The sequence below is a fragment of the Colletotrichum higginsianum genome, chromosome 2, assembly GCF_001672515.1.
Source record: "Colletotrichum higginsianum IMI 349063 chromosome 2, whole genome shotgun sequence".
Classification (NCBI taxonomy): domain Eukaryota; kingdom Fungi; phylum Ascomycota; class Sordariomycetes; order Glomerellales; family Glomerellaceae; genus Colletotrichum; species Colletotrichum higginsianum.
This window is the reverse complement of record NC_030955.1, coordinates 5,345,786-5,365,351: the sequence shown is the minus strand read 5'-3', so window position 1 is coordinate 5,365,351 and position 19,566 is coordinate 5,345,786. Positions and strand designations below refer to the sequence as shown.

The 19,566-nt window shown below is 54.0% G+C and overlaps 4 protein-coding genes across 4 annotated transcripts; 1 reads left to right on the top strand and 3 right to left on the bottom strand.

Moving 5' to 3' along the window:
• Positions 1–1,359: 1,359 nt before the first annotated feature.
• On the bottom strand, positions 1,360–2,729 carry CH63R_03331 (Protein-S-isoprenylcysteine O-methyltransferase; the record flags this gene model as incomplete). Its single annotated transcript, XM_018298306.1, has 3 exons — positions 1,360–1,491; positions 1,578–2,000; positions 2,151–2,729. 3 exons carry the CDS (start codon positions 2,727–2,729, stop codon positions 1,360–1,362), a joined length of 1,134 nt encoding a protein of 377 aa, XP_018163122.1.
• Positions 2,730–6,292: 3,563 nt separating this feature from the next.
• On the bottom strand, positions 6,293–7,498 carry CH63R_03330 (Alpha/beta hydrolase; the record flags this gene model as incomplete). The annotated part of the gene is made up of 1 exon (XM_018298305.1): positions 6,293–7,498. The coding sequence occupies one exon, from the start codon at positions 7,496–7,498 to the stop codon at positions 6,293–6,295; it is 1,206 nt and encodes a 401-aa protein (XP_018163121.1).
• A 488-nt stretch (positions 7,499–7,986) lies between these two features.
• CH63R_03329 (fungal specific transcription factor domain-containing protein) lies at positions 7,987–15,066 on the top strand (the record flags this gene model as incomplete). Its single annotated transcript, XM_018298304.1, has 16 exons — positions 7,987–8,736; positions 8,813–8,854; positions 8,912–9,043; positions 9,113–9,193; positions 9,361–9,510; positions 9,876–10,053; positions 10,143–11,165; positions 11,235–11,551; positions 11,613–11,737; positions 12,122–12,140; positions 12,437–12,678; positions 12,734–13,783; positions 13,869–14,261; positions 14,352–14,599; positions 14,642–14,842; positions 14,897–15,066. 16 exons carry the CDS (start codon positions 7,987–7,989, stop codon positions 15,064–15,066), a joined length of 5,121 nt encoding a protein of 1,706 aa, XP_018163120.1.
• Positions 15,067–15,200: 134 nt separating this feature from the next.
• Positions 15,201–16,849, bottom strand: CH63R_03328 (Cytochrome P450; the record flags this gene model as incomplete). The annotated part of the gene is made up of 3 exons (XM_018298303.1): positions 15,201–15,356; positions 15,432–16,622; positions 16,700–16,849. 3 exons carry the CDS (start codon positions 16,847–16,849, stop codon positions 15,201–15,203), a joined length of 1,497 nt encoding a protein of 498 aa, XP_018163119.1.
• Between the last annotated feature and the right edge of the window lie 2,717 nt (positions 16,850–19,566).

Sequence of the window (19,566 nt, the reverse complement as noted above, 5' to 3'; positions counted from 1 at the left end):
ATTTATCGACATTTGACCTCCCGTACAGTACAGCAGTGCTGTCAACTAGCCCTTCGTAGCCCATAGTGTCCATTCCGTCGTGGAAGGCACTCTTTGCGATTGCTGTGAGGCTTGGCAGACTCTCGTTCGTCATAATTACTCGCCGCCATCGCATCGAAATCCTCTAAATCGGATCAGACCAATAACACTAAGCGGTTCGGTGTCATAGGCCAACACAGGCGCCATCGACGCTGAAGCGTTCTTCATATCCTTAGGATCATCAAGCTCCGTGTGGGTGCTCGTGTCGTCATACCAAGCCTCCCGACGGAACAGATCCTGAAAATGGGAACTGAGGGATTTAATAGAATGCGTCGCAATTCTGAAACCGGTGCAGCAAATCAAGCACCTTGAGGATCGAGGGGTTTATTCATACTCTGCCGCTGACCGAATTTGATGAGCCTCGAGACTGCAAGCCTCGTCCGCAGGCGCGTAAAACGGAGGGAAGCAAGCCATCGGATCCATTAGTAAGTCATTTCATGAGCTCCATGTGCTTCGTGATTCCGGCGGCTCACATGTGGTGATTTCCGCGAGGCGAATGTTTTAACCTCTGGAAGTGGTTTCGTGGATGCAACAGCAGAGCGCTCCCACATTGAACATTGTGATAAGAATGTGACAGCCGTCAGTGCTGGCAACGCTGTAACTATTGGGAAGGCAGAATGAGGTACAGTTAAAATTCCACCTCAACGATTCTAGGATAGGAGCCTCGGTACTTTTCAAACGTGTACACTGCCTCTGAGACTGATAGTTGCTCAGCATCCATGTGAGGTCGGAAGTAATGTTCGAACATACTTCAATAAAGCACAGCATTTGGAAAGGGCTGCTGAGTTATATCGCAAAACAAGAATCGGAATGACTGCGGCTCATCCAGTTCAGAGGAGGTTTACTTTACGTGCGAGCTTGACTTCACAAACGTGGGCGCAAGGCATCACACCATATCTTAGGTTGGTTGGTGTTGGCCGGAAGGAAGAGACAGAGAGGGTTAGGTATACAAACTAGCGTCGAATGGTTTCTTCAAAGGTAGCATAGATAAGTGAAGCTTGTCAGCCGTTATCGCCGGTTTACATTGCATTGCTAGGGGCGGGACATCATAACTCTGTATATTACATACTCCTTACTTGGTTTGAAGTCTTGCATAGTTGCAACGCTATGCTTCCGTTTCTGCAACATGTAGACACCGGCCTTCCGCCGTATTGAGAAAAGAAAGATGGCCCGAGCCATCATCACCGAAGTCAACGACCATATCTATTCTAGGCCTCGCAGAGCGGGCAGCTTCACCCATATGCACACCGAGTTGAACTCAGGGCCCTGTGAACCAATTGTTTATACCTCTTGGATAATCCTCACCTCTGGGCCTTCGACCTTCTTGACCTTCCGCCCCTCCCACCAAGACATCAGACCCGCAAGCATGGCTACACCGCATCCCAAACCGATGAATGTGCCAGTCGCCCATGCCTAGCTTCCGTGTTAGTTTCCATAAACAACAGGGGGCAAACGCCGGCGGAGGACCCATGGTCGTCGTCGAGCTGCGTGTCACTTACAGGTCGGTCAAGCCGGTTGTATCCCCACATGAAGTAGCACAGGACGGCCTGCAGGAAGGTGTTGAGGACCATCATCCAGATGGTGAAGCCGAGCTTCCAGAGCGGCGTCGGCGGCGCGACCTGGCCCGTGAAGGTCTCGGGGGCCTTCTCGGCGTCGGCGGCCCACGCGGGCGGCCTGAACCAGCCCTTGTTCTGCGCGGCGAGCCTGAGCATGGCGGCCTGGTTCCGGAAGTTGACGGCCCGGACGTAGAGGTACAGGTCGCGGAAGCGCCACGGGGCGAGGCCGAAGCCCGTGACGCAGAAGAGGGCGTTGAGGATCTGGCTGGAGATCTCGAGCCACTTCTTCCGGGGCGAGTTGTCATCGTCGGCGGTGGGGTAGTTCATCGCCGGGGCGGCCTTGAGAAGGAGGAAGAAGAGCATGGCCTGGCGCGGTCAAAAAGTCAGTATCACGGGCCTCGGTTCAATCATTCAGTTCGCCATGCAATACTTACTCCCCAGGCCTACAGAGTTGGTAGTTATCAGCAAATTGGACATCCAAGAGATGAATCACAGCGGGCCAGGTTTAAAACTCACGACGATGTTCAGGCAGTAAATGGTGATGATGAAGCCGGAGGGCGTGAGGAAGAACTTCCAAAACGCCTTCAGGCCGTTGTTGATGGTCGTCTTCCACGGGGCCTTTTCGTTGGCCATGTGCTTCTGGTACAGGCTCTGCCGCCGGCGGAGCTGCTGGCCGTCGCTCGGCAGCAGGCTCTCGTGCGTCCCGGGCCGGACGTCGTCCGATGTGTCGGCCGGCGCGGACGGCTCCTCGGCCTCCCGGATGTTCTCGGACTTGTCGCCGAAGACGTTGCGGAACCCGGGCTGCGCGTTGTTAGAGAAGGTCGACGCGCGCCGGCCCACGGCGGGCCTGACGAGCGCGAGGTCGCCCTGGGGCTCCTGGATGGCGTAGCGCGCCGAGTGGCCCTGCGCCGTGAAGGCGATGTTGTCGCCGCCCGAGTCCGGGTCGCGGAGCTCGGTGAGGTTGGGCGCCTGGGCGATTGCCGTGCCGGCGGCCTGCCACATGCCCAATTGAGGGTTCGCGTTCATGACGGAGATGGAGGCGCTCCTGACGCGGCCGACGATGCTGCCATTGTCGGCGGGTGGTGATTCAGCCATGACCGAGGAGGGCGAGAGGATGATGAGAAGAAGGAAAGTCTCTCTGTGCCGTCGTAAGTCAGACTACCCACTTTTCGGCACCCCCCCCATTTCGGCACCCCAAAAATGCCTCAAATGCCTCATCACCAGAACATACCCCTCAACTTTCAACATCAACAACATTTTCTATACTTATGCGAATAACCTCATTTTTTCCTCAGAGCTTCTTTTCGACCTTATGGGCCAGTATACCGAAGATGAAGTCAATCAGGCCCTTGACGCAATAACCAACGGCATGCCCATTAAGAGGGCTGGTCAGGTGTATGGCATCCCAAGATCAACACTTCAGTATCGGATTAAGGGCACTCAACCAAGGTCAATTGCCTTTTCTGACCTGCAGAGACTTTCTGTTAGTCAGGAGGCTAAACTGGCTGAATGGGTTCGCATTCAGCATGCCCTTGGTGTTGCCCCAACCCATCTGCAAGTGAGGCTATTCGCAGAAAGGATCCTCCATGCCATGGGGGATACAGAGCCTATAGGAAAAGGCTGGATCCAAGCCTTCTTGAAGAGGAATCCATCAGTCAAGGTCCAGAGAAGTCGCCCTATCGATTCTAGGCGTGTTAATGGGGCATCTACTGAGGTCATCAGGGACTGGTTCAAACTACTCGCCATACCAGAGATCACCAGCATCAAACCAGCTAATAGATACAACATGGATGAGACTGGTATCCTTGAGGGCCAGGGATCTAATGGGCTGGTGCTGGGCATGTCTGAGACGAAGTCTGTACGTAAGAAACAGCCTGGATCAAGGGCATGGGTATCCATCATCGAATGCATCTCTGCCCTGGGCCATGTTCTGAATCCCCTCGTTATCTATAAGGGCAAGGCAGTCCAGCAGCAGTGGTTTCCTCTAGACCTTGGCCCTTATGAAGGATGGCAATTCACTGCAACGGAGAATGGATGGACTTCAGATGCCACTGCAGTTGAATGGCTGCAGAAGGTCTTCATCCCTCAGACTCTTCCTCAGGGCAAGGAGGTCAGGCTGCTGATCATGGATGGACATGGGAGTCATACAACGACTGACTTTATGTGGTTATGCTATATAAACAACATCCATCTATTGTTCTTACCGCCACATACCTCCCATGTCCTCCAGCCACTTGATCAGTCAGTCTTCAGCCCTGTCAAGGCAGCCTATAGGAAGGAGCTTGGATACCTTGGTCAGTGGAATGATTCAACTGTTGTAGGCAAGAGGAACTTTATAGGCTGTTATCAGAAGGCTCGTACTGCAGGTATGACGATGCAGAACATTAGAAGTGGTTGGAAATGGACAGGGTTATGGCCTGTCTCTATGGCGAAGCCTCTGATGAGCTCCCTACTGCTCCCATCAACACCAGCAGCATCAGGATCATCTGATCAGGTCAGCAAAGGGCAGTCTGGAGGCAAGGAAGCTGAAGGATGGGTATCTGCGTCATCTGCAGTGGCATGGTCGACGCCAAGGAAGATGAAGGATCTAGCTGGGCAGTTGAAGCTATTCACAGAGCTGGAGAATGATGCCTTTACTCAACGCCTTCTATTCAGGAAGGTAAAAAAAGGCTTCAGCGAGCAGGCATATGAGCTGGCAAATACCCAGCAGAAACTGGAGCTTCTGCAGGCCCAAGTCACCAATACTGCAGTAAGGAAAAGAAGGGCAGTCCAGCTGGATCCTAACACTAAGTTCGCCAACATCAAAGACATCCAGCAGGCGCAACTTAAGGCTGGGGAAAAAGAGGATGATGCAGCCGAATCCAGCGACTCTGAATACCCTAGTGAAGCTGAAAGCTGTATTGTTGTTGCATCTAGAAGAAGTCAATGATTAATTGAAGTCGACGAGTATGATGGGAATAGCTTCATTTTTGGGGTGCCGAAATGGGGGGGGTGCCGAAAAGTGGGTAGTCTGACTTAGAGGTGTCGGATGCTACGGAAAGTTCACCGGACGTCGCGGGACGTGCAAATCAGTGGCGCGAATGGCTTCCGGCGGGCTGTTTGTTACGTTGTCGGAGAAGGGAACTGGTTTGATGCGAGACACCTCGCACGTCAAAAACATGTCCAAGCCGAGAGGTACAAACAAACCATTTCAGGAACATCCATCGCGATGAGACGGCGGGCAAAGGAAGAAGAGGAAGAAGCGCCCCTCACGTGGGGGGGCGGCGGCTGGCATCCGCGTATTTGGTACGACGAACTGCGTATTGGTGCTATTCCACATCAAGCCCATGGAAAACTTTACGCAAAATGTTGCCTGTCAGCCCCATGTATCCATCCCGGACCATCCCTACGAAGTACGCGGACTTTGAAGGCAGATCCCGGCTTAGCTGGAGCCAAGGGACTGCCGTTATTAGCTAGTTTACATGCTTCTCGCACGCTCCGACCCCCGGTTCCCACCGTTTTCAACCCCTAACACGGCTTGGCGAGGGTCGCTTTCGGCTTGAAGTACCGCGTTGCTGGAGTGGCACGAGTCACGGGAGCAATCTCTTTTCCAAAAGGCCACAAAAGGGAAGTCCAATGGGAATAGCACGATTTTGGGGAGAAAAGAAAAGGGAGACACACAGCGGCGATGCGATATAAATATAGATTCGAAGCAGTTGATATCGTTGTCTATCGGCAAAAGGCTATCTCATCCCTTGTTTCAACGCCGCCGATTGCGAAGTACTTCTTACTCAGAGAAAGCCAGCTGCAGCTGTAGCACGAAATTGGAAACAACAACATTTTATCATTATTTTTTCTTTCACAGTGGTAGGTCAACAACGGCAGTAGAGACCACATACACTCACACTAGAGTCACCATGGGGCACGTTGCACATAGCATCATGCCCCAAACCAATATCCTATAATGAACAAGGTATGGTCTTGTTGGGGGTTCTCTTTTGGCGTGTTCGTAGCAAGACAGCACGCGAAAACGAGTTGTAGCGGGAAGAACCAGGATGACTGGACTTGGAGTAGAATCTATCATGGAATTGCCGCCCCTAAACTTGACCACCCACGCTTCCCCGCGCTCCAAGAAGTGAACCCGTCTTCGGAAACAGTTGAAACATATATCGAAGAGAAATCTCGCGCCTTTGGGGCGTTCCTTTTATCCAACCATTCCCTCCGCCGGCTGTGCCTGCCATCGTATCTATCAGACCGACGATGTGATCCAAATTACACAGCCTTTGCATTCTCAGCTTGCATTCACACAGGCCAGGCGGTCTATTGGGACCTTTACTGGTGCTTATGAGCTTACACCTATCGAAACGAACACTTTCTCGGTCAACTGGGCAACTCCGGAAAACGATGCGTAAATCAACGGACGGCACCAGGGGTGATGGCATTAACGGAGAACTTCAGCCCGCTTGTTTTCTATGCCTTGCAGTTGGCTGAAGCTGAGCTCATGGAGAGAAAGAATGGCAACCACTTGATAAACATCGGTGAGATGGGCCACTCAGAGTATGCAGGATCCGCCGGCAGGAAGATGCTCTGATTTCTTTCGTGACTTCAGGAAGAGAAGCTAACTGATTTCTGGGTAGACTTTCGTCCGGGCATTGCTCGACCTCACAACGACCGCGGGGTCACGCAAGACATTTCGAAGCCCACTGCCTCATCCTTTTCGTAGCATCCCCTACTACGTCGAACACCCCCTCGAGCAATATGGAATCGTGGACCTCGTTGGCGGCGACGTCCAGCTTGAAATCCAGGTCCGGGTTCCGCCGTCTCACGGCCTCGGCAAACGCCCTGATATCGTCTCGGAACACCTCCTGCGCGCCGGCGGTAATGTAGATCGACTTGCTGACGGCCTGGATTTCGCCGAACCACTCGAGGTCGCCGTCCAGCGGCATGGGTTGGTGCGGGTTCGAGGCCTTTTTCTTCGCGAAGTCGGCGGGGAAGATGTACCGATTTGCCTTGGAGACGGTGGCGGCCGAGAGCATGTCCACGCGGTGGTTGTCGCGGAAAGAAGCAGTGTCCGTCCGGAAGGTGAGCAAGGGCGAGACCATGAACACGCCGGCCAGCGGGCCCGAGAGGCGGACGGTCTCAACCTCGGGGTGCGGGTGAAGGATGTGATTGAGCACCTGGCAGGCCAGGTTGCCACCGGCCGAGTCCCCCCCGATCACTAAATCGGCGGGCGCAATGCCGGATCTTAGAAGGTGGTTTAGCGCAGCAACGGCCTGCCGCAGCTGCGTCGGGTACCTGGCCCCGGGGCACAGAGTATACTCGAGGACGGCAACGGCCACCTCGTCCTTCGCACCGGGTCCGTCGTCAACGTAGCAGTTCCAGCACCAGGTGAGGTGACCCAAGCCGACGGGGGCGACATATCCGCCTCCGTGGAAGAAGAGCACGACTTTTGTGGCCTTCCTGCGGTCTCCGAGCCACATGATGTTGGCGCCCGCTTCTTTGAGTGGTTCGACGTCTCCGCCCAGTCGATCGAGGGCACCGACGTTGCCCAGACGAGAGACCTTGGCCCTTTGCTTTGCGATCCATTGCGGATAAACCTGTCGGGCAGGGGCCGCGAGGTATTGTATCTCGCGGGGTTCCAAGTAGCCCAGGACAAGGCGATATTGGGCGCTTAAGAGCCAGAGCCTGACTGAGATTCCGCGACGGATGGCGAGTGGGAGCCCGCGTAACAGGATTGAGAGGAATAGAACCAAGGCTGTGCACATATGCATGAGTGAAGGGCCCGGGTCAGGATAAACGCGATGCGATCTAGACGTACCGACGGGCAGGCGGAAGATCAGCCCTAGCACTCCAAAGGGGCCCAATGTGGTCTGCGGCGAAGTCATGATCGAATGTCCGATGCTGTTTGACAATTTGTTGGAGAGTGGTGAGAGATGGAAGGATCGCGAAATCCTCAACGTCGCGAGGTTCGAAGGTGAGTTGTATCGTTCAGCCGCGAGATCGACGGAATCCGCGGAATGAGTCCACATGCAGGGGCCGAGGTTCAGTTCACCTCGGCCCCAACACTTGGCAGGCGTTTTTGGCCTTTTGACATCATAGGCCGGCTGCCGGAAAGCTTCCTGCGCGTTTCAACGCCACCACAGCGATCCGTTGGAGGCATCGGAATGGGCCCCGACACGATGAGGCCGGGATTGTTCCATCGTCTTAAGTTTGCTCGCAAAAGACGCACACAGACGGAGCAGGCATGGCATTGTTCAAGGAACTCTAGGCATTCTGCCTTATTTCTTCCTTTCTTCGAGGATTGAGACGCTACTACCCAAGCCATGACTTTCGTTACTTCCTGTTGCCAGTTGGTATTCGACGTGCCGGCATCATGACGACTCTGCTTAGAAACTTGACGATAGACACGCTCGCTGCGGCGCTCCGCGGAACCATACTCAACCCTGGGCTCACCGCCTCGGTGGCAGCAGCGGTTACTTGGCTGTTAGAACCCGGCACGTTCGGTTCCCGTGGATTGCACGCAAGCCTTTTTCAACTTGGCCTGGCGGCATGGGTTCTTACGGCGGCCGGCCTGGTTCTGCGGCTCCACGAGCAGCTGAACATGTGGACCGCCAACAATTGGACAAGAGACAGCACCTGGGACTGGGACAAGGAGATCGTGCTCATCACCGGAGCCAGTAGCGGTATCGGCGCCACCATGGCTCAGCAACTCATAGCCCGGAATCCCCGTACGAAGGTCGTTGTCGTGGACTACGTTCCTCTCACTTGGCAGCCGACACCAAGGTCAGACGTCCGGTACTTCAAGTGCGACCTTAGCGACCAAACCGCCATCAGGGTCCTTTGTGATCGTGTCAGACGCGAAGTGGGAAACCCGACTGTTCTGGTCAACAACGCTGGCCTCTCACGCGGGTTCACGGTGCTGGACGGGACTTATGCGGACGTCGAGCTGACGATCAACACGAACCTGGTCGCCCCGTTTCTGCTGGTCAAGGAGTTTCTCCCGCACATGGTGGAGTCGAATCACGGCCATATCATCCACGTGGGTTCCATGAGCTCGATGATGCCGCCTGCTAGGATCGCCGACTACGCGGCCACGAAGGCCGGCTTGATCGCTCTTCACGAAGTAATTATGCATCACCAGCTCACAAAAGAACTTTGTTTGATCACATGCCAGAGGTTGCTGATGCGGATGCACACAGGCCCTTCAACTAGAACTCAAGTACATCCATCAAGCGCCCAAAGTGCGTTTGTCCCTTGGGATTTTCAGCTTCATCAGGACGCCCTTATTTAGGGGCCAGACGGGGCAATCGGCGTTTTTGTTCCCGCTTCTTGAACCGGAGACGGTAGCCCGGCGCCTTGTGGACACCCTCTACAGCGGCCTCGGGAAGACGATATACTTGCCCGGTATCATGCGATACATGGCGATGTTGGTAAGTCATTGGTTTAGGGAAGTGAGTTACGCTGAATAGTGTACTAATAAATAACCCTGTGTTCACCAGCGGGGCGGTCCTGAGTGGCTTTTGAAAATATCCAGAGAGCAAACCCAGAAGATCAAGGTTGACTACGTTGGCTATCAAAAGGTCAATAGCAAGACTGGAAAGCTGGAAACCCCGCGGCACCCGGGTGCCAGTCTTGACTAAATACCAAAGCGTGGACAGAAGGGCAAATCTATTCGGGCGTTTTGATGGTAGTGAAGACCGGTCCATAAACACGATCATAGCCATGATGTAACAACACTATTTCGCAGGAGTACAATATTCCACTTGGCAAAATTGTGTTGCATGTTTCCAGACGTGATCTGAAGCGTAATAAATGGGAACGAAAGCTGTCGGGACTTTTCTCTGACGAGAAGCACAAGCACACGCACACGCCTCGCCGCTGGCGAGACTCAAAGGGGGTTTGTGGCGAGAAGGGGGAGCTCGGTAACTCGAGGCTTTCCCGAACTCCCCGCCGGACATCCATATTGTCAGGATGGTTCCGACTCTCCGCTCCAATAGGAACGCTCCCGCCCACATCTGAACCTCCATGTGCGGGAAGCACCCGAACCATGTTGTAGCGCCTACGCTTGCATCAACGTGAAATGGGACAGCGAGGCCCAAGATATGGCCTTCTGACCGGACAATTTGAAAGGGTTCTTCTACTCGTTATTTTCCCAGCGTGGTTTCTTCAAACAAGCTGATTGCGTTCCAAATCTTAAGATCTTCTCAGTAGATCTGGACGAATCGCTTCTTTTTTTCCTGGATTATTTTGATTATGGCGCAGTCTACCGAGACCAGCAGGGCTGGGAAGGTCAGTTACAGCCAGTTTGCCTGCATCGGAAGCGGGTTCGCAGCCATTGGCCTGGGTGCACAGTTGAAGCGATGGTACGGCATCGAGAACGTTCAGTTCTTCGAGCGGCATCACCGGCTGGGTGGGACGTGGTTCATCAATCGATACCCAGGTAAGCCGTGGCCTTTCTTCGTCCGTGCCTATACGAACCTTTACACAAGTGCCCGTATGAGCCACTGACCATTCTGTTCCGTCATCTAGGGTGTGCCTGCGATGTCCCCAGTGTGCTGTACAGTTTCTCCTTCGAGCCTAATCCCAACTGGACAAGAGTCTTGCCGACCTACTTTGAACTCTGGTCTTACCTCAACAGAGTCGCTCACAAATATGACCTAGTCAGGAAGATGGCTTTCGATGCTCTGGTCGAACGGTGCGAATGGATCGAAGAGCGAGCCAGGTGGCGTATGACTATTCGCCATCTAAAGTCCGGGGCAATATACTTCCACGAGTGTCAGTTCCTGTTCGCCGGGACAGGTGCCCTGGTCACCCCGCGAGAGATCGACGTGCCCGGCGCAGATACCTTCAAGGGTGTCATCTCACACACTGGCCGCTGGAAGCCGGAAATCAACGTCGAGGGGAAGAGGGTGGTTCTCTTTGGCAACGGCTGTACGGCGGCACAGGTTGTCCCCTCCATCCTGCATAAGACCCAGTCCTTGACACAGATCGTACGATCGAAGCATTGGATCTTTCCACCCATCGATGCAAAGATACCGGACTGGGTCCGGCTCGGACTGAACCGCATCCCCGGCATGACAACTCTTCAACGGTTCATCGTCTTCGTCGCAGCGGAGTACTCCCTCCTGGGATTCCCGTTGACCGAGGCAGGAAAGCGGTTCAGAGCGCAGCAGCAAAAGATCACGGAGGGATACATGCGTGCCACGGCCCCTACAAAGTATCACGACTTACTAATCCCTGACTTTGAAGTCGGCTGCAAGCGGCGAATCTTCGACTCTGGGTATCTAAAGAGCCTCCATGCCGACAACATGACTCTGACCAACGAGAAACCATTGGAGATCGTACCGGAAGGCGTGAGGACAGAGAAGCGACTGATCGAGGCCGACGTGATTATCTTGGCGAACGGCTACCACACCAACGAGTTCGCGGCTGGCGTGGAAGTTGTCGGGCGCGGTGGCGAGACCATGCAGAGCCACTGGGAGTCCTTCGGCGGACCAGAGGCGTACAATTGCTCAGCGCTGAGCGGGTTCCCCAACTTCATCCTGCTCTTGGGTAAGTGTGCAGGAGACACCTAGGCTCATTGGAGGGTTGAACGTAGCTAACAAGAATGGTCTCCCCAAGGCCCTAATGCTGCGACAGGACACACATCGTCCATCATGGCTTTGGAGAACTCCATCAACTACGCACTGCGTGTTCTCAAGCCGGCGCTAGAAGGCCGCGCGAGCACGGTCGACCTGAAGCGCGAGGCGGAGCAGGCCTATTCTGATACGATCCAAGCCGCGCTCCAGAACACGGTGTGGAATTCCGGCTGCCAAAGTTGGTACCTCATTGAATCGGGCAAGGGTTCCAAGACGTGGAACGCCATGAGCTACCCTTACTCGCAAGCGTATTTCTGGTATCGCTGCCTCTTTCCCGTCTGGTCAGACTGGGACTATGGTGTAAGTCGAGCTGTGTCGCGAAGAACGGTTGATGTCGATTGGTACTGACCGAATGGGACAGGGACCGGCCACCATGGCTTCATCAATCCGAAAACGATGGTCTGATGTCTGGTTTCTTGTTCTTCTTGTGGTGGCCGGCCTGACGTTTTGGATTTACTTGGTCAAGGGCACTGAAGGTGCGGCAGTGTAAGTGACATAGACAGGCAGACAGAAGTTTTGATTCTATGTCGTCTTGGACTTAAGTAATACCTATACGTTGCTCGTAACTCTGCTGGATTGACTAGTTGAAACGATGCTTTGTATCTGAGAATAGACCTAGTAGCAAGTGAGTTTATTTGGTACTGGTTTCGTTGATTTGAAAAAATAAAATTTACGTGTTCAAAATACTACTATACTATGACTGTATTGGGTTTGTTCATGGTCGCCAGAGTTGGCCGTGACTCTGATGCCGGCTCGCCTCATGCTCCCAGTCGTAGGGCGTGAAACAGTGGGAGAAGAGGGCTGCCAGCGAGACTGAAACTTTGGCGATTTCCGTCTAATGAAGATGATTGGCCTTGTTATGCACGCCAGGCCTGAGGTGCTGGTCGAGGTATGTCGGGCATCTCTTTCTTTCCGTCTCCAGCGGGGAGTTATCGTCCATCCATTGTCCGCCCGATCTGCACGTCTGCGGACCAAATAGCTCGACCCCGCCCCAACGGTCGATATGGTGTGTGTCCCCCCCCGTTTCGCTTCTTCCCAACGCAAGTCTTCAAGCAGCTGTGCTTCTCCCTCGTCGAACTTCCCCAAGATCCTATCGATCATCTATGGTGGTCAACGAGCACTGAAAGCGCTAAAGTTGCCACGCCGGCGTCTGACACGTAGAGAACCGTGCCCCCCCTCCCTTAGGACTCTCGACATCGACGCGAACGTGGTGCCGGGTCAAGACAACCCAACACTCCAAAAATGCCACCTGATCTACAGGAGCGTCGAAGGCGTCGCAAGATTGCTCTGGCCTGTGAGCCGTGTCGAGAGCGTAAAGCCCGTTGTGATGGCGGCAAGCCCATTTGCTCAACGTGCCAGCGCAGGTCGCTGGACCTAGAGCACTGCGTCTACAAGACGGGCAATGCGAGGACTGCATGTAGTGATGAGTGAGCCTTGCACAGCTGGTGCGTTTGATGTCTCAGTTGCGCTGACTTCCCGTAGCTACACCAAGACCCTCCATGAGCGCATCCGCAAGCTAGAGCAAGCATGCGCGTCCCACGGCATTGACATCAACACACTGGAGGCAACTGAACAATACGATCGGACTCCGTTAGAAAGGCGGACCTCTTTAGTCCACAATTCCAGCCCGTTGGAAGCCCCAGGAATCATGGACCAGCAGCCAGTCCAGCTCCCATCGCCATGTTCCGGCGTTGGCGTCGGCGTCGGTGTCGATCACTCCTGCGATGCTAGAAGTGTGACAGCTATGGGCACCATATTCGCCGAAGACAACCTCGATGACTCCCTCGACAACGTGAATAATGATTTCTATGGCAGCTCCTCGGCTGTGTCGTTCCTGAAAGAAACCATGAAGGAAGCTTACAGTGCGATGAACCCTCTTCCGTCGAGAGTCGAACCATCTGTCCTATTCAAAAACCACCGACAGACCGCGCTTGTTCCCGATCGATCCCCATTCGCCGACTTCAACAAGTTCCTCCTTCCGCCCCGGCCATTCGCCGACCATCTCATTCAAGTCTACTTTCGCCGAATACACTACCTCTACCCAGTCTTCCACAGACCAGCTTTCGAGCATGCGTACGAGACCCTCTGGCGGCCCTCCACGGCTGTGGATGATGCTGCTGCCTCGAATCCTTTCCACGGCGTTGGCCTGGGGTGTTCCCCCGGTGCAGACTCCCGGACCATTGTTTTCCACGCGGCGCTCAATTCAATGTTTGCCCTCGCGTGCAACCACGCGGACTTGACGCCACCCGAAAAGGCCAAGGGCGTCGAGGTTTTCATACTCCGAAGCAGGCAGTTTTTCAGTGTTGATCTGCTGGAAAAGAACAACCTCGGCGTTGTGCAAACGTTGCTGTTGTGTGGTCTCGTGATGCAAGGGACCCCTTTTCCGGACCGATGCTGGAACGCCATCGGAGCAGCGTGCCGCATTGCCCAAGGACTCGGTCTTCACATGGAGGCGTCTCGTGAGCCTGGGAACGCCACGCTGGAGAAGGAGATTCGGCGGCGGACTTGGCACGGGTGTGTCATCCTGGATACGTAAGTCTTTCTGGTACTCAGCACCAGAGGATCATCCTGAAGAATATGCGTTGCAATACTCCAAAGAATCTAACGGCACCACCAGGCTCGTGAGTATGACATTTGGCCGCCCCACCACGGCCGCTTGTTTTTTTGCAGACGACCCATTGCCCCAACTACAGTCTGTGACGGAAACAGACTTCGAGAAAGTAAGACTACAGTTCAGCTCGCAAAGCCTCAAGTTGAGTCTATTACTTGACGACATACTGTGGAGGATGTACCAACCATGGAAAAATCGCCACCGAGACGGAAGACTACGCGGCTCCAGAGCAGACGAGACTGCTAGCCTCGACGCCATCGTCGAGCTCGATGCTCAGCTAGATGACTTTGAGACATCAGTACCGTACTTCTTGTCATGGCTTTCTTCCTCGCCGTCGGAAGGCATAGCGGCAGAAGACCAACAGACCATTGCAATCCAGAAGAACGTGCTTAACGCCAGGTCAGTTTTCCGAAAGCCTTTGCGGGACCCTCTCTCTCACACTGGATGATCTATACCTAGGTTTCTATATGTGCGTCTCATACTTCACAGGCCGGTTCTGACCAAACTCTTGGCCGGCTTCGCTAGACCTCGCCAGGAACCTGATGTCGGCGAGCCTACACCAAGGCATTTCCCTGATAAGGGTCTTAGAGCCCCTTTCACTACCGAGTGCGCTAGAGTATGCGTAGACGCAGCTTCTCGGCTCATCGCCTTGGTAGATTCTTCATGCAAGGCCGACACAACAGGAGCATGGTGGTGGAACAGCTTGTGTGAGGAAGCCCCCAAGCAAACAGCTCTCGGTGACATAATCCTCGGACCATGTGGAAGCTGACAGGTCAAAGATGCCTGTGCTGCTGGTTTAGTTCTCATCATCTGTCGCATGTACCCACCCCTTTGGGCGCGACTAGATCACACGGCCATCGCGGCCTCCTGGGAGAGATGCCAGGGAATCCTGGACAGCATTGCCAATGTCAGCATCTCTGCTCGCAAGTCGCTGGACCTGCTCCGCAAGATTGATGGCGCTGTCACAAAACTACTGACAGGTGAGTTATGTGACGAAGGTTCACAAACAGTCCAATTCTAAAGATATATTCTAGTGAGAGGAGCACCACTGTTTGAGGAACAGATTGAACCCAGTCTATGTGCCGACATGACGGGGGGCTATTTCTTTTCAGGCGAAATTGATGTGTCGAACTTCTTGGACCCTGACCCCATGTCTTTCTTTCGCGGGTGGGAGATGGCAGACGACGAGTCTAGAAACCCGTGAAGGAGCCTTTGGGCGTACGTGGCATACGCATAACACTGTGGATTAAACCAACCAGTTACCAAGGCTAGTTGAAAAAGAGGCCAACCAAGCATATACTGCACCTTTCGCTCCTCTTGTCCCGTCTAGGGTCAGTCTCAATCTTTAAACAATCTCGCTTCCTCCAGAACCCCAGCTGCCTCTGCCTCACGCAGTATGAGCGCTTCATAAACGGCACTGCGCATCATGACTTTGACAGGGAACGGCTCGTCCGTCGCCTCCAAGTTCAAGACAAAACTGTTGTAGGGGCCATTCTGGAAAATGGTCGGGTGAGCATGACACCAGGTGGATGCGAGGAGAGCAGAAGGGGGGCAGAAGGGAAGGCTTACGGCTCTATAGTCAACACACTGGACCAGTCTGGCAATGTTGAGAAACATGCTGCGCTGGGCCAGGCGGTAACCCACGCAAATCCGACGGCCACCGCCAAAAGCCCACAAGCCGTGCGCGATATCCGTCTCGTGCCCGTCCAGCCACCGCTCAGGCTTGAACTCCTCGGGTTCGTCACAGTCACGGCTCACAGCCGGTCCGTTGACGGTGAAGCCGGTGCCGGCCGGGAAATAGTATCCCTCAAACTCGATATCCTGCGAAGCCGTGTGATCGGGGGTGATGGGGAAGATGGGCCGCCAGCGCAAGATCTCCTTGGCCATGGCACAGATGTACCTCAAGTCGTCCATATCAGCCAGAGTCGGTAATCTCGCCTCTTCGTCGACACCACAGACTTTGTCCACCTCTTCCCGGGCTCTTTGGAACACGTCGGGGTGCTCCAGCGCTGCCATGGTCATGATGTTCAACGCCTCCCTCGTCGTGTCGCTCCCGGCCTCGATGAGCTGCATGGCGACGTACATCGCATCGATGTCGTCGCCCTTGAACTTCGTGTCAGGGTGCAGCAACACGTCGCGGACGAACGACGGAGGGGCCGTGCCGTTCTCGACCTTGTTCTTGATAGGGTTGTACCATCTGCTGTACAGGTCAAGGTTCCACTGGCCCAACGCCTCCCAGTGAGGCCTCCAGAACTGCAGGAACCGCGGCAGCTTGTCCAGCTCCGGGAACCAGTCAATGACGCTGCTGCCGATGCTCCCAACGAAAAAGGTCACAGCATTCTGCATCTCCACGAGCTCCTCGGGCGTCTTCACCAGCCGCTCGCCCAGGGCGATGCGGTGGATCACCGAGTTGGCGTACCGGTAGTGATGCCTGTACCACGCGCCCGGCCTGATGACGTACTCGGCCATCATCTGCGTGCTCTCAAGCTCCTGCCAGGTGCCGTATTGGCGGAGCGCCGTGCCGCTAAGCAGGCTGTGCATCACACGCCGAGGCTCTGCCCATTGGTCTTGGGGCAGGAGGAGCGACTTGCGGCCATAGTCGACGAGGGTGTTGGAAATGGGCATCGGGGAGCGCTCGTTGGTTCGGCTGCCTCTTTTGGCGATGATTTCGGACACGACACGGTTGCTGTTGAGGAAGACCAGAGTCTTGGAGCCGAGGTGGAGGGTCGTCATGTCGCCATAGTCTCGTAGAGAGAGTAGCTGGGAACGAGTGAGCGTTTGATACGTGGGCCAACAAGAAGATGTATCCGAATAGGATACACCCATGAGAGACGTACTTGTTTGTGAAACGGATCGCCCTTGCTATCTTTGAATTGGAGGAGATTGCCGAACAAGGGGCGCGTTGGCGGACCGGGAGGGAGAAGGGGTCGTTTCCCATTCTTTGCCTTCCTCTTGCCCACTGGCTTGAAGCATTCGAGGATGGACATAACCGCAAAGATCAATAGCGTAACGGCCAATATCGGCGGGATGAAAATGGAATACTCTCGTTGGAGCCATGTCAGGCTGTCATGTACACGAATCATTATCGTGCTGGGCGTCGGAACGAATAGTATGGATGACTACAATGGGCCAAGCTTTTTGTTTTGTAAATGGAAGTATCTCCAACTTGGGTCTTGTTTCTATTACATATCGCTAGATGGCCTTCGCTACTGAGCGGATGTTGAGTGTGTCATCGGAACGATTCCGACACATGATTGACGGTTGACTTTTCAGTTAGAGCGAGTATCGGGACGATGCCGCCATACCATCAGCATCCCGACAGGAATCCGGCTGTTTCGGAACGGAGAAAGGACCAATGTTGTTCGTGCTAGGTGGGCCGGGTCCAGAGATGAGGTAGCGAAAGTCAAACGGGTTAGTCTTCCGGGCCGGAGCGGCGCCCTTCCGGAGAGTGGACCCAGGTGGTTCGGAGCGCTTCCGCAATTGGTTTAGACCCTCGCCGGCTCGTTTGTATGGTTGAAACGACTTGCTTGCAGTTGATTAAAAAAAAAAAAAAAGAGAGAGAGAGAGAGAGGTCGAAGAGAATCGTCATCGTGCGTGTGACAGACGTGTCCGCATCGAACTTCCCCTCCGTCAAAGAGTCTCTGACGCCATCTTGGTACCTGACCTGCCGATGTTCTGTCCTGTGGCTCTGACATGACGGCCATGACCAGAGAGCTGTCAGCGAGTCTCGACCGTGGTGTCCGGACGCGGGGACGTTGACACAAGCAGACAAGTAATTTCCTACGACGCAGCAGGGCGACAGACGCCCCGACGGAAGATGCCTGTCTTTTTTCATTGCCATCGGGACGTGCCAGGATGGTTGGGCCATGGGTCGGACGCCTGGCAGAGAGCATCGGTAACTCCATGACAAATCACGCAATGCGGCGTGCTCTGTGTCATTCTTGTTCATCTGCAGCCTCAGACACGTCTCATGGTGATAAGAAAGAAAAAGAATCGGGGAAGAAGCGGTAAGGATGCGGTGGCAACAAAGTAGGAAACAGGCGAGTTGGGTTGATTCCAACATGGGTTAATGAAGCTTGTAGCACTGCGCCGGGGAGTCACTCGCTCAACTTCCACATCCTCGCAGGTTGACACAGGAGAAGCCAAAGAGTGCATGAACTGCAACGGTGGTTCTCGCAAGCTGAAGATCTAGCACCGCAGCGTTGTTGCTGGATTGGGTCTTTAGGCAAGGGACCCGTACATGAGTGTAGACGTTTCGACAGGGTCATTGACTCGAATTCTTATTAGTAGGTTCAGCAGAGATATCCTGGGGGTTCATTGCATCGGCTTTGTGAGGAGCCTGTCTGTCCCGTGCGATAATTTTCTTCAGTCAACGTTAACCCGAAAACTTAGATTGATGAAGAGCAAACGATGAAGGCCATGGGGGCAGGAAGCTTCGTCAGCTCGTAGCGGTTCACTTTCTCATTTCCCCAGCCAAAGTTGCAGGATGGCGAGAATGGCGTAGGCTCCCAGCGTTCTTGACAAGACTCCTGGCTCCTTGTGAGACCTTGCTTGAGTCAGCTGAAGAGGCTGGGTTCCCATCGTTTGTTTCAGGGCGACTAATGCCTCGAGATGGGATAAGGTTTACAGTATGGTCGATGGCTTCAACCGTGGGCATCCAATAGACTTCCTTGGGATGATCCCGAGTTTTGAGATCGTCACACCCATAAAACCTAATACTCGATCCCCCCCTGGAAAGAATGCAGTCTAGCGTGAAGTCACGTTTACTTGTATGTCGGTGATGGGATGTTGGCACGAAGTTGTGCCGAACGACAGGAGTCGCCGGTTTCCTCCAAAGTACCAGACGACACTCTTGCTCCCGACCCATGAGAAAAATTTCTCTCCAATCATGATCTGAAATGTATCACGCGTTTTCAATTTACTTGACGCCAGATATCCCAACAGTATCGTTTTCCGCAACGTCTCGACTGGTAGAGCCTTGCTGTCGGACACATCACTTCGTCCCTCGACATAAGGTCCGTCTATTATCTCGCGTAACCGAAAACAGAGATGAGTTTGAATCCGTTAACCATGGTGTCTCTCGTGAAGTGTCATCGGGATCGCTGCAGTTGATTGTGCCGGGGGTCTTGGCGTCGTGATGAGGTTTCCTAGTACTAGCATAGCAGGTGTACCTAGTTCAGGCTTGCGCGGCTATGTAGATCTCGGATAACACTGAGTTCCGGCAAAGTTCCTTATTTAGCAGTATTTGGGTGAGACTTGAACTATTTGTTAGTTAGGGTATGCCTGCCCCCCCTCCCCCGGCCAACGGACCTTATTTTGCCAAGGTTGGGGATCTTCAATTGACCTAAATATTGCCTAGAAACCCCTAACATAATTAGAAACTGGAGAATCGGCGACTTTGGGGTAACAGTGATTTGTTTTTGGACATGGGAGAAGTCAAATGCATTCGCACCTGGAGGAATATTTGTATCGGTGTCTGGCGTGAAGTCTTGAAACTAGCCGGCAGATACACGGGACAAAACAAGGGCCTCAGAAAGAATCCGATGTTTAGCAGAATCATACAGCGCTATCAGGGTTTGGGTTTGGGTTTGTTTCAAGCTTAAGACTGCGTCGACACTTATACCGCCTCGAGTTTCAAGGATGTTTGACACCTAACTTCCCTCTCAACGGCACTTTGCGCGGAGAAACTAAGAACTCCGTCCCA